The sequence below is a fragment of the Carassius auratus genome, unplaced genomic scaffold (assembly GCF_003368295.1).
Source record: "Carassius auratus strain Wakin unplaced genomic scaffold, ASM336829v1 scaf_tig00214664, whole genome shotgun sequence".
Taxonomy (NCBI): domain Eukaryota; kingdom Metazoa; phylum Chordata; class Actinopteri; order Cypriniformes; family Cyprinidae; genus Carassius; species Carassius auratus.
In genome coordinates, this window is record NW_020527757.1 from 187,398 (window position 1) to 202,400 (window position 15,003).

The 15,003-nt window shown below is 38.2% G+C and overlaps 1 protein-coding gene across 3 annotated transcripts in view; it reads left to right on the forward strand.

The window, feature by feature from the left end:
- Positions 1-15,003, forward strand: part of LOC113092600 (GRAM domain-containing protein 1B-like) — a 48,972-nt gene that overhangs the window by 18,170 nt on the left and 15,799 nt on the right. The window contains exons 2-3 of one of the 3 annotated variants that reach the window (XM_026258262.1): positions 1,291-1,843; positions 3,646-3,723. In XM_026258262.1, the coding sequence (XP_026114047.1) occupies positions 1,479-1,843; positions 3,646-3,723 (443 nt within the window). In that variant the 5' untranslated portion in view covers positions 1,291-1,478. The remainder of the gene's footprint in view (positions 1-1,290; positions 1,844-3,645; positions 3,724-15,003) is intronic. The other 2 variants (XM_026258263.1, XM_026258264.1) reach the window with 2 other exon arrangements.

The following is a 15,003-nucleotide window of genomic DNA, read 5'->3' on the forward strand; positions in this document are numbered from 1 at the left end:
ACTGCTGAGGACAAGACAACAGGGACATATTTTTATTTAAAAAAAAATAATAATACTAATAAAAAAAAGCTCACTGGCCATCTCCAGTGGAGCAGTAACAGCAGTGATCTAACAGTGTGTGGCAGGTAGGGTTCAGTCAGCAGATTGTGTGTTGTGATGAGCAGGCAGATGGGCAGCCCGTGAGTGTGTGTCTGCTCTCAGTGGGTGGCGGCTTACTGCACTTCCTGCTGTAAGATGAACTCGTCTTGCATGTTTATGCCTCACTTCCTTATACACGCCTGAAGTGCAGCGCTACATGATGCCTGTTATATTAACACTGACACGCATGACTGGCTCTAAATGTATTTTTTTATTTTTTTTGGGTCATATCCTGAGGAATCAAGCTTCTTCGATTTTTTTTTTCGATAAGAGTTGTTGTACTATGAAAACATACTGTAACTGTCAGAACTCAAAACTTCCTCCCCAGTGATAAAAACTGTTCTTTTTTTTTCTTTTTTTTGTAATTTAATGGAACTTAGTGGTTTCAGGGGAAGAAACATAAATGCATAAATATACACTACCGGTTTGGAATAATTAGGATTTCTTAAAAACATTTTTGAAAGAAGTCCCTTATGCCCACCAGTGGTTTATTTATTTGATCAAAAATAAAAAATAATAATACTGAAAAATATTATTACAATTTAAATAACAAATTTCTATTTGAATCAATTAAAGATGTAATTTATTCCTGTGATAAAAGCCGAATTTTCAGCATCATTAGTCTTTGCTGTCAAATGATCTTTCAGAAATCTTTCTTATATTCTAACTTGGTGGGCATTTATTATCAGTTACTATTGTTTCCCAATTATTACAAGTGGTTCTTATTATTAATGTTGAGTTTTTCAGTAATACTCCAGAGCAGAGCAGGAAAAAGCATGTGTGTGAGAAAACAAAATATGTCATTTTTGCTAACTAATAGTGATTGATTTGCTTTGCATGTTGTCACTTCTGTGTAGTCTTTTCTGTAAAGTCCTAATGTTTTGTGTAGATGATTATGTGCATGCATAGAATCTTTCCACCTAGAACAGTGGTTCTCAAACACACCTGATTAAATCAAAACTAACAATTTTCAAACAAATAAATACATTATTGATGCACTTCTGCCAATCGAAAAGTAATAATGTGTGTTAAAAAACTTTTAAATTGCACACATCTTTATAGTAAAAATGTATTTAAATAAAAAAATCTAAATTTTCCAGTGTTTGGGAACTGCTAATCTAGTAGATCCTTTGACCTTCGTCTGACCTCTAGGGAGCTATGCTGAATTTCTGGACAGAAGGTTTTTAAAAGAAATCTTCTGTAAGTCCCAACATGTCAACAGTGAGCCATCTCACAGGAAGTGCTGAACTTAGCTCAGCCCAGGTGTGGACTCGCTGAGCTCTTTGATCTTCATCTGTACTTGCTTCTGGACTCATGTAAGACCGAGCAGAAGCAGAACCATGTCAGAAACCCTCCAGCTGCCCGCGCTGCAGATCCAGGGCCCGGTAGACGGTGAGTGCAATGTATGCGAGGTGGATCCGGCCCTGTCCAGCTCGTCCAGCCCGTCTCTGCGGCGCAAGCGCTTTAAAATGCACCGTATGAAGAACGTCATGAGCGAGAAGGAGCAGCTGGAGAAGGAACAACTTCAGCGTTCCGGGAGTAAGGAGTACCTGCAGCTTCCGTCTATTGAGATCACGCCATCCAGCGACGAGGACGCAGCGTGGTCGAGTTGTTCCACCCCTAGTGCCTCACCCCAACGCAGACGCTTCCTCCTGCGCAAGTGGCTGCGAGGAGGCGAGAAAAAAGAGCACGGCAGTGAGAGCAGGTCTGTATGAGCACGAGGCCGAACCCTCCTGCACTGCCTGATCTCAGCACACAAACACATCCATCCTTCATTCCCGCTGTCCATCATGATTAATGTGCACCACTTCATTTAAGTCTTCTTGCTCTGGTAAATTAGCCATAGCAGACCTTTGTGTTTGTGTGTGTGCATGAGTGTCTTTTTCCCTGTTCTCTCTGAAGGGACTGAAGTCTCTGCTGTGACATTCATAGGCTGGAGGGAAGAACAAGCAGCCGCCTGCTGCTGCCAGGAACGCTGACAGGAGTTTGTCTAGGGACGTCTTAAATATTCATAACTCTCGCTGGCTTTTAATAGACAAAAAACACAACATGGAGTATATATGTTTCTGCTTTGACCTAAACATTTACTTCAAGCAGCCTTAACATTAGCTGAAATTAGATCGGAAGTACACCACCAGTCAAAAGTATGGACACACTTGACTGAATTTATGATCTTGATTGTTCATAAATTATTAATTGATCAAATAGAAAATAGCTGGAACAAGGCATTTTATTCTTACAGCAAAAAAAATTATCCTCCTCAATCACGTGTAAGATTTATTATTTTTTTGCATCCATTGCATACCCATTGTTTTTGAAAGAGGTCCCTTTTGCTCTCCAAGGCTGCATTAATTTATCAAAAATGCAGTAAAATGTATTACTTTGAAATATTATTTCAATTTACATAAAATAACTGTTTTCCACTCTATGATTATTTGAAAAAGTTTAATTTTCAGCATCATTACTACAGTCTTCCGTGTCACGTCATCCTTCAGAAATCATTCTAATAGGCTTTTTTTTTTTGGTGCTCATGAAACATGTTTTATGATTAGCAATGTTGAAAACAGTTGTGCTGCTTAATGTTTTTCTAGAATTCGTTTTGCATTTTTAAGAATTCTTTGATGAAGGTGAAAGAAAAAAAAACATTTGTTTGAAATATTTTGTAACTGTAAAAGTCTCTACTTTCACTTTTGATCCATTTAATGCATCCTTGAATAAAAGTATTCATTTCTTTAAAAAAAAGATTGTTTGGTCACTTTATAATTCTCATACTTATGTTTGTCATTTCAGAAATTGTCTGACTTTACTGTCATTCTAAAATGTGGAAAATACCTCTAATAAAGGATGAGTAAGTGTAAACTTTTAACTGGTAGTGTACAGGGATTTTGAGGTTAGATGTTTGGCATGAATCAGCTGTGTACTGTAGTCTGTAAGCTGTCAAGTGTTTGCTGGTAGAAACCACTTTTAAATACACCAGTGTTTATCAATGTAGGGCTCTGGTATGTTGATCTGTTGGGTCATTTGTCACCCGCTTCCTTTTCATGCAATATGAAAGAACTCGGGGGAACCACTTCTGTGGTTGAATGCACAGGATGTTTTTCTGTCGTTTCTTTTCTTAAGTCTACATTGCACACTGTACTTGATCATCATGTCAAGGTTAACTGGTTAAATGCATGTATTGTTGTGTTGTTGTATAACACTTGTCAAATAGAACACTCTCTACTGTCCTCTAGTGGAAAAGTGTAAATGGTCTCCTTAAAATATCTTGTATAAGACACTTGATGGAAGTCTGTAAACTGAGAAACAGTGAACTGTTAAACTATATGCACATTGTGTGTTGATCTTGTATGTTATGTTTGAGCATTTTTTTTTTTGTTACTGTAATTAAAAACATCACTGTGTGTCCAAACTCACCTTCTGTTGTCTCAATCTCAGTATGAGTGGACATGTGGTGTGTATGTGTGTATTTGTTGTGTTGTGATTGTAATGTGACGCTCTGTGTTACAGCAGTCAGCAGAGCAGCCTGCAGAGCAGCCATGAGGAAGAGTCCACACGCTACCTGAGCCCCAACACCCGTGACGACAGGTACACACTCTGAGCTGCTTTAGATGTCATTGGCATTGGCAGTGGCTTTTACATGTTAAAGTACCTGGAAGCTGAGGCATTTATCTCACTTGTCTGATATTTATGCATTATACAGTACTGCTCTCACTGTAGTTTCCTTATGAGTCCAACAGAGGTCAGTGGTTGGTCAGCTCACAATCTGGCTGAAATTGTATATAATTCACTATTCAGCTATTCACTTGTGATGGGAAAATATGTATTGTATGTGATATTTCCTTAATTCTCTTGACATACTGCTTTCAGTGTACTGTAAATGTACTTTGTATGATTTTACTTCTTATAATTGCTACCTTATTCCTCATTATGGATCTTTTTCACATTTCCACAATTCTCAGAAATGGAAGTTGTCACAGTTGGGTGAACTTCTATAGTGGTTAATGGAAACTACCACAGATGTTTTATTTAATTTTTATTTGTTTTTGCATTCCCATTTGCTGCAATAGGAAAAATATATATATATAAAAAGCATTTTTTTTTTTTTTTTTTTTTTAAAGATGATTGCTGTGGTTAGAGCAGAGAAAGATGTCACATTTGCCATGACTGCCTCCCTATAATTCTACATAAAATGCTAAAAAAAATAAAAAAATAAAATCAAACACTTTATATCTCGCATTTGACAAAATATCTTTTATTTTTAATAGCTTTTGTTTTCTCTTTTTCATCTTTGCAATTTCAGCAGTTGCTGAAAATGTTGACATGATGTGAACATCCTTCTGGCAGCTGGTTTAGTCTCAGTGTGGATGAGAAGTATCTGTTTTTGGTGGTTCAAGTTTTGCTTATGAAGTTGTTCTTCTTTCCGTGTCAAGTTCTGCATCTGTTGTCTGGTTTTGAGTCTGACCACAGATCTCACTGTCTATATCGTGCCATCTGAAAAACAACTCTTGCGTGTTTCACTTTCATATGACAGTAGAACTACAGAACTTCCCATGGCTTCTTCTGAGGCCATATATTTGTGTCGCTATCTCAGAAATACCATGAACTAAACCAGGTGCGACATATTTTGAATCATCTAAGCAAGTTTTGTAGTGAAAGTTCAGATTTTTAGCTGCGCTCTAATGTTCTTGTTGAGCCCAGCTGGTCAGAGAACACGCCGGTCCTCGGCTGGAATATCATATGAGCGTTTTTTCATCTCCAAGCTTCGGGCGCTTGTTCGTTGGTGCTTTTGTTGGACTTCTTGGAACACTGTGTTCTTTCTTCTGTATTTATGAAATGCGTCTTGTGAACATCACTGCTTGTACATTAATTGAGTTTGTGTATTGTTGCTATTAACATTTATGAGCATTATTACCATGTTTTTGTCAGAAAAGAGGTCATTTGTGTGTGTGTGCATCTCCACACCTGCTAAAGTCAGTTTGTTAAAGTCAGTATGCACGCAATCGCCAGCAGCTCATTTTTGTGCACTCAGCAACCTGATTTCAGCTGATTCCATGAGCTTATTTTTAAATCAGTTTTGTGTTGTGACGTAAAAGCAGCTAATGCTCATTAAAGGTGATGAATGTTCAGCCTGTTTGTGTCCCGTTAGGCTGAAGTGATCACAGCTTAGTCCCTTAACTCTCATTTACACACATGCATACATTACAGGTCCCGTTTTAGTTTGCCAGTGGGAATTTAAATCAAATTGGCCTGAAAATTTAATTAAAATAGGAAGTGTTTGAATTATGTGAATTATGTCATTGCTTTTTTTTTCATGGAATATACATTATTTCTGATCTGAACTATAAAACTGTAAATACTGCTTAAAGGTCCTGTTCTTCGTGATTCCATGTTTCAAACTTTAGTTAGTGTGTAATGTTGTTGTTAGAGTATAAATAATATCTGTTAAATTCTAAAGCTCAAAGTTCAATGCCAAGCGAGATATTTTATTTAAAAGAACTTGCCTACAATGAAAGACCCGTTTGGACTACATCCCTCTAGTTCCTGCAGTGATGACGTCACTAAAACAGTTTTTTGACTAACCTCCGCCCACATGAATACACAAAAAAGGGGGCCCTGATCTTGTTGCGCTCTGACGGAGAAGAAGGAAGAGCTGCATTTGTGTTTGTCGCCATGTCGTCGAAATGCTGTTATTTTCATCTCGGAGTCCAGTCTTCTTTGTTTGGGCTTCCCAGGGACGCTGTACTTGGAGATTAATGGTTACAATTTATGTTTAACTCGGTTCCCGAAAATTATAATCCACATGTAAAACTATGTGTAGCACATTTTGCTGAAGACAGCTTCCTCAATTTCAATCAGTTTAATGTCGGATTCACACAAAGATTATTCTTGAAAGATGGAGCAGTTCCCTCTTTGTCTGGAGAAGGCATTGTTTATGGACCACAACCGGTAAGTGTATTTTATTATTAAAGTTGGTGAGTTTAACAGTTTCTGTAACTTATTACACAAAGGGCAACGCTGTGTTAACTAGATGGTAGAGCTGTGCAAAAAAATCGAATGCGATTTTCATGCGCATCTCGTCAGTAAAAACGCTCCTGTGAGTTTAAGTACATCTCCAGCATGTGCGTTCTTTTACTGTTTTACAATCGCGTTTCCTGGAGGGCCGCGTGCGCTCAGCTGCTGTCGAATCACAACACAGGAACCACTGGCACAATCAGAACTCGTTACGTATTTCTGAAGGAGGAACTTCATAGAACAAGGAAGTCATTAGCCCGTTTTTATGACAGTGAAAACAGCGGCTTACAGATAGGTGAATTAATTTGTTTTTTTTTACATGCGAAACATGAACACATGTTATATTGCACACTGTAAACACAATCAAAGCTTAAAAAAGCACGAAAAACGGGACCTTTAAAGTACATCAGTAATTAACAGAATTTAAGTTTTGTCACATGGTTTTCACTGCCTATAGCAATAAATGTTGACAATATTTGTTGTAAATTAGTGTGTTAATATTATTAATTTAATGAAAAAAAATTAAGTAAAAAAGTATTATTTATAAAATTAGAAATAATGTAATGCAATTCAGTATATGTGAATTAAAAACAAATGTCCATAGTTATTGCATTTAAGTGAAGTGACATTCAGCCAAGTATGGTGACCCATACTCAGAATTTGTGCTCTGCATTTAACCCATCCGAAATGCACACACACAGAGCAGTGAACACACACACACACTGTGAACACACACCCGGAGCAGTGGGCAGCCATTTATGCTGCGGCGCCCGGGGAGCAGTTGGGGGTTCAATGCCTTGCTCAAGGGCACCTAAGTCGTGGTTTTGAAGGTGCAGAGAGAGCTGTTTATGCACTCCCCCCACCCACAATTCCATCCGGCCCGAGACTAGAACCCACAACTCTTTGATTGGGAGTCCAACCCTCTAACCATTAGGCCACGACTTCCCATTTAAAATGCTAATTATGTATAGAAATTTTGTAATTTTTTTCTGGAAATGCCCAAGTATGTGTATCAGAAATATCAGGGAATTTGTGGGGAATTTCCCGACCTAGTTATGAAAAACAATTATTATTAAGTCTTGGAAATTTATGTAGTGAATGTACAATGTACTTTTTGTTGTTGCTGCTGCTAGTTTATTAGTCTAATATTTAATTGCCTGTGCAGTCTCTATACAATATCCCCCCCCCCGCCAATAAATCGGAAAAGACAAGGAAAATTTAGTTAAAAAATTCCAAAGATATTCAAAACCTAATAAACCAAACCCTATAAAGTACTTGCTTGTCATATTGTTTGAATTCTACTTCATCCAAATCAACAGCCAAATGTACTCAGCTTATCACATCTGTGTTTCTCTGGTTTTTACATATTAATATGCATTTTTGGCCAGAAGCATGCAATCGTTGTGTGCCTCTGAGCCTCTGATGGTTATATTAGCATCTCTGCTGGTGGTCTCACCACTGTCACACCTCAGGTGAGGAAACAAGCTGTACTGATCCACAGCACACACACTGAGAAAACGCAGGATCTAGGTCACCGCAGGACAAGACATGGCCCGTGCAGAGAAAGAGAGAGAGAGCGAGGGAGAGGAGAGGAGGGGGTGAAGTGAGTTCAGTAATGAGGAGTCCTCATCCCGCTAGGGTGGGTGAACCGTGTGCAGTTCTACATGAGTGTAGAGCATCATGGTTCAGAGCAGGACTTTAACATGCACCTCACCCGTCAAGATGGGCTGTCACCCACGGGTGTCCACGCTCAGGAAGAGACTGCACTTTCGCCGGGATCCGTGAGTACTTTTTGTGTTTTTGTCTATAAAACGGCTCTTGAAAGGTGTTGTGTACAGACTGTAATTGGCACGCAGAAATTCATGGTCAGTTGATCCAGCCTGAATTACTGTAGTAGATATGGTTTCCTGTGATCTATTGAATTACGCTTTACGTAGAGAAGTTGAACAGAACTCCCTATTATTCATGGATATATAAGCCATGATTGTGTGGTAATAATTTGTTTTTCAGCCGTTTTGAACCGAAAGTCACGTATTTGTGAATTATTTGCATTTATAATGCCTTTTAATACACATTGTTTTATAAAGTTTTGTAATGTTTTAAGTTCTCAAATGAAAAATGCATTGCAAATTATTATAATACATTCTAATTCTTGCTATGCCTTTTAAATGTAAAATGCATTAAACGTATGTGATCAGTTTAAAAGTTTAATATGTTATAATGTATGTGGTTAGACTTACGCATGAGGTTTTGATGGTTCACCCAAAAATGCATGAAGTATTCTCTCAGCACTGTGCCTTTAGTATTTCTGAATATAATCGTATATAAGTCGTATAATATGTTCTTAAAAGTAAAGCCTCCAATAGGGTGTTTTTGCAGTGATGCCATAAAAGAACCAGTTTTGGTTTCCCTAAGAACCTTTCAGTTAGCAGTTCTTAAATGAACCATTTTGAAGAGCATTTTAAAAATCTAAAGAATCTTTTTCCACTACAAAGAACCTTTCCTGCATTTGAAAGATTCCATGGGTGTTCAAGGTTCTTCATGGAACCATTGATGGCAATAAAGAACCTTTATTTTTAAGAGTGTACCAATGTAAATGATTGATCTTTGTGAATGAATCATTGAATCAGTGAGTTGAAATTAGTCGATTTTATGAACAAATTATGCTGACAATTTTATGAACCGGTTTTATCGACAAGAATCTGATTCAAATTCATTATCCATTAATGAATAGAGCATTACTGCTTCTCTCGTAAATTTTTTTTTTTTTTTTTTTTGCATTTTTGGAGCTTCTTTATTTTCATTAAATTGAAAAGAGCAGCCAGGATATTCTTCAGAAACTCTGCTTTTGTGTTCTACAGAAAGAAACCCATACATGTTTGAAATGACATGAGATTGAGTCAGTGTACGCAGAGAATTAATTTTCGGTTGAAGTAGCCCTTTAACAAAGTGATGCTATACAGAATGAACATCACACAGACACACTCACACACACACACACACACACACACACACACACACACACACACACACAGACAGTTGTGTTAGAGGATGAGAGAGTGAAAGAGTCATGTCATGTTCTTCTGGTCGACATGAGCTCAGGGTCACTGTGTCCCTGTCACAGTAACTAGACTAACTAGATCTGTTTCTCTTCAGTCACAAAGCTTTGATGAACACAGATGTTTGTGTGTGTGTGTGTGTGTGCATGCACTAGTGTGCCTGTTCTTTAATTAGCAGTTGTTCAAGGCAGGCTTTTTTAACAAGGAAATCGCTCTGCCTGCCTTACTCCCTATTCCTCTGTGTATTTAAGGTGAGATCAGACATTGTACATTGGACAGGGTTTTTGCTTTGACATGATCAGCAACATTCTGAGTTGCCCTTTCTGCTATAGTTTGTTAGGAAATGCTTATGCTGCAAAAGAAAAGTGCAGCGAGCCTATAATCGGAAGAATACATTATTCATTGCTTTCTCTCCCTAAAAAACTTCTTTCTATATTTAATATTTCATTTCCTAACAACTGTCATGTAGTTGTTTACAGATACCATGGCCACAAAAGGTGTTTGCATCCTAGGCTTTTAAAATGTATTGGCATTTTTATACAGCTGAGTTAGGACTGATCAGTGCCTGCTCAAAATTCAGTGTAAAGGTGAATTAAATTAAAGACTGAATTATGCCTGTTCTGTCACACCTCAGACTCTAGTATCAAAATATACATGTAAATGCATGTATGCCACTTCTAAGCAGCATTAATCAATCTGTGTAGAAACACCTGAATGCCAATACAGAAACACTTTTGTGCCAGTGTGGCAATGGGTATCTTTACGCAGCCGAGTTAAAGCTGCTCTGTGCCTGCTCAAAATTCATTGTAATGGTGCTATGCCGCATCAAAGCCAGGCAAAATGATGCCTGCTCAAACCGACCTCAGCTCCTAGTATCAAGTTATACAGTTGTAATTGCTGTGTAAATGCATTTATGCCACCTCTGAGCAACATTACAAAGTGTTGTATGTGTAAATGCACCTAAATGCCACTTCAGAACCGCTTCTGTTCCACATCTGTAGTGTAAATGTGGCTCTAGGTAATAAGCCAGCTGGCATTATTTTAAAAGGTGATTGCACAAGCACACTTTTACAGAAAAAAACATTTTATGAGGATTTAGGTTTGTTGGTCCGAAATGTTTTAACACTTTGTTAAATTGTTTGAAGCAAACACAGTATTTGGAAAAAAATTTGGTTGTCATGTTAGATGAACATGTTCATAGTTCATATGTTGAATTGTTAACCTGTGGTCATTGGTTGATGGGTGCACTATACACACTGTAGATCAAAGCTTATAGTAGATCATGTGATTCTGGTTTTATTCAGTGTTTAGACTGTTTTCTCAGTGCCACCAACATAGTTTCTGTCAAAATTGTTGTAGGATGTGAAAGCACATTATTGCTTGACTTTGTTCCTGTAATAATGTGTCAATGTGCTCAACATGTTCTGTTTGCCTCATGTGTTCTTGTGTTCTTATTTAATTAGCCAGATCCCTGTGAAGGATGTGCAGTCCATCTTTCATCTAAGATTAGACAGAAACCTGCAGCAGCAGTGTCCTGTTACCAGAGCTGATGATTCATCCGAGAACTGCAGACTGATGTTATCTAACACCCCAATCAAATTCTGCTCTCTTGCTCTTGTCTCACTCTTTCTTTTCCACTGAGCTGTAAACAGAGGCCCAGCTCTCATAGTAAGCTCATGTGCACTTCGAACTTTCCGTTAAATGGACTCTTTCCTCAGCCATATGCAAGCTGAGTCCTGTCTGGACATCTGTCTGTCTGTCTGTCTGTCTGTGGACAATGAGTTAACCCTCAGAGTCCTTTGGGTTCTTTGTGAGGAAGAGTGGGCCGCATAGAGCCAGTGAAAGTAGGTCATGAGCAACTGATTGAGTTCTCCTTCCTATGTGGGATTCACCAGTGCTGCTGTATAAATCTCAGTGAAACACCAGAGACCTCAGTGTTTGCATCACAAGTCATCTATTTCGATTTTGAGCACAATTCAACAATTCTTTAATAAACATCGTTGTACACTGTTAATCTGTTAATCTGATCATATTTATATATACAATTTCTGAATAAGAATGTAGTACTGTGAGTCTGTGGAGCTTTCTGCATATATAATCATAATTGTACACATTCAATATTTTAATGCATTTTTGAATAAATTAGTTATAACTGAAAGTAATAGTGTATTTTCAGTTAGTTTGCCATAGTTATCTTTTCCTCTTATTTCTTCTCAACAATCAGTCCAAAATTATTATTTTTGTAATTATACATTTATGAGTCACAAACTGGTATTCCAGGCTAATTTTTAGGCCAATATTTTTACTTAGCATCAGCTAATAACTGTTTCAGTTTGGTCGATTGTTTTTCCCCCTTCAGCATAAAACTCTATCCACAGCCTTGTCAATTCAAAATAATAATAAAAATGTAAAAAAAATTGTGTACATTTTCAGTAAAAATATTTATAAAATAAGTGTTCATTTTAATAAGTTTGCCCTCATATTGGAAATAAGTAATATCTTCTAACCCTCTGAAATCTCTTCAGTGGTATAATAATCTGTGTTGTTTTTGCTAGTCAGGGTTGTGTGCAGTGCTTGGGTTTGTTTCTCTCTCTCTCTGTGTGTGTGTGTGTGCGTTCATGCAGGGATTAGCTGCCTCACTTCATGTCTCCAGTACACTCACTAACCAAGCTTGACAGTCACCTCATCACCTGACTCCTCACACTCTCTTCTCATTGGCTGGCTCCTGACAGCCTCCATGTGGCAGTAGATGGTGATGCTGTGGGGGCGGGGCTATGTACCAGCTTTTGGAGGCTGTTAGGCTGTGATGCTAAACATAGCAGGACTGGACCCGCAGAAATAAACCCATGCCTGGTTCCGCAGGCCATTGGAGCCAGAGATCCTCGTCTGCTCTGCGCTTCCCCACTCAGACCCCCAGAGACCCAGCAAGGGCAAAGGAGCATGTGCAACCGATGACACAGCCGATTACATGTGCAATGCTGATATTTCACATCAGCACTGACCTCCACTGAATGCTGGGAAATTCTAGAAGCACTGCCAATGAAACAATTTTTCTATATTTGAACATATTCCTTATTTGGACATCACCGCTTTTGGGACAAGTAATATCATGTCCAGGTTGTATAAGAATCAGAATATGGATGTATGAAAGGATATAGGTTGTGCCACATTATGTGATTAAATCCCAAGGTGGAGCGAAACATTGGCCATTTTTTATTTTGTCTTCACAAACCTATATTGTGCATTTTATTTCCAGATAAAATTGTGTTTTAGACAGCATGCAATGTGTTCACATTCAGGGCCTGTGATGGAGCTGTCCATTCAGCACCACAGTGACATGCACTCCGATTGGCTAATACTGTTATAGGGAATCATTTTCTGGATAATTGGAAAATGAGAATTATATGGCTATTTTTGAGATTTGATGGATGTGTTTAGCAATCTCTGTAAATGGGCATGTGTGCTGGTCATTTGAGAAGTATCACAGTATTTGGAAGTAGTAGTAAGAGGTGTCCTCTTTCTTTTTGTCTTTCTTGTGTGTCTTTCTGCTTAAGAATTTCACATTTAATTAAATGTGTTACTTGCAAGTTCTTTGCAGTTTGTGAAATGTACTAGCAATTTCTCAATGAAAATTGTTTCTACACCTTACTTTTCAGTGTAGGTGTGTTCACACTGACAGTGATTAAGTCAGAGTCCTATTGTTTGTTACTGGGTGACAATCGAACGCTTTACTCTCTGCACTTCCAATGGTAGCTTCTGTGGTGTATCACTGTGTATCTGCATGCATTTTGTTACAATGCCAACAATCTCCCTAGTCTTGCCCAAAATCACTAACTCTCATTGAAATTCACTTTTGATTATGCTGATACTGCCTGTCAGTTTAAACACTCCTAGGGATGCAACAATGCACCCTTAGCCGGATCAAAATCAATACAATTATGTGACAAATTAAGTCAGTTGAAATTTTAAACAAATTTTGATACAGTTGGGTATGTGAATGTACATGAGAGTTTTAGATGGTATTTTCTTTATAATACATATTAAAGTAAATTTACATATTAAAGTGCAGTGCTGCATTGTTTACAGCGGTAATCAAGAAAACATTATATTGCCGCTGTTCTATAAGCGCCACATGCAGATGTTTTATGTAGTATAGATAAACAAATAACAAAACCCAGTTTTGAAATTATACAATTCAGTTATTAAAAACATTGTTTGGATTGTGATTAAAATACAGTGGTTGCCTTTCTTTAATGTGTGTTATTTATTTGATTTGGTGTTTGTTTAAAAATTTCTAATTAGTTTTGTCATTAGATACATTTTAATTTCACAAAGAAATTTTGTCCAAACAAAAATAATAGGACACCTTTCCAGTTTTAATTTGTCATAAATCTTTCATTTATAATTTGTAAAAAATGTTGAGAAAATCGTATTGGGTAATCAATATCCTGAAATCTATTACATTGGTAGCTGAGAGGAGCATTACATCCCTAGTACTCCTTTTGTATTTTTGTTCATATTTGACTGCGATTGTGTCAAGTAAGACTTGAAGCAACACATTTTGTTTGTACAGAAACAACTTTCCTAACCACTAAAATAATACGGAAATTATCTTTTTGAATACTATTCATGCCCCAAAAATGTTTTGGTTGGTTTAAATGCTGTTCTAGGACAAAAAAAGGATGTTTATTCAGGAACATGTCATACTTTGCAAAATCATTGTCACTGTATTTAAGAGTATTTGGAGACAGTGACTCAGCAGTGTCTTGTCTTTTATACTCAGTCAAATCTGAAAGCCACATCCTTGTGCCGTGAAAACTTCCATTGCTAATTACTTGCAAATACGGCCTAAATGCACATCAAAATTTAACAGAGGTTTACGTGTTCAGACAGCTTGTGAATGTTTTGGTGACCTCTGTGTCGATGGGATCAGGGAAGCGCTGCTGGCCTGAACATGTGACTAGATATTTGCCATAATATCAGCAGTGTATGTGTGTGTGTGTGTGTGTGTGGCATATAGCAGCTCAAACTGGAATAGAACATGAGAACAAACAATACATTTCTGTCATCCTCACACACACACACACACACACACACACACATCAACACACACTCTTTTCGCAGGTTTACCGTCCATCTGTATTAAGGGATTAGAGGACCAGCTGTCAACTGCCTCATAGTCCCTCACACAGAGCAGCAGTGCGACTGGACAGGAATCTTTTTGAGTCAGGAAGGAAGCAAGGGGGAGTGGCCTGAAGGATCTGAGCATGCTCAGTGAGCGCCGGATTTAGAAGAGATCTGCTCATGCCCTCATCTGCAGGAAGAGAGAGAGAGAGAGAGAGAGAGGCTGAGCTGCATTACAGAGAGGTGCACACGAGTGTTTCACACACAGTATGTGGAAGCATGGCTGGCACCGCACTTTCATACAGAATGAAGCATTCTGAGTCGGGCTGATCGCCTGTGCTTGGGATCACCCAAACCCACCTGGATTAATATCCTGCTCGGGATGCCTTGGGAAAGGCGGCCCGTAAAATGGAAAGATGACACAGTGGGATCTGGACAGCCTGTAATTCACTAATGAAAGGCTTCAAGCTTGCCTGGTAAGATAAACGGGCAGATGCCAGTTGGTCTGTCAAGGGCTTCTCCTCTCTGTGCAGTGCTTGTTTGTGTGTACGTCGTTTTTTAGTGTTGCAGGAAAGAGATTTTGGCTCGCCATGCTCATTCTAAACACCTGCATTGTGCTGTATGCGGTCTGAATCTGTTGCTGTCAGAAATCTGCAATGACGTATTAGTG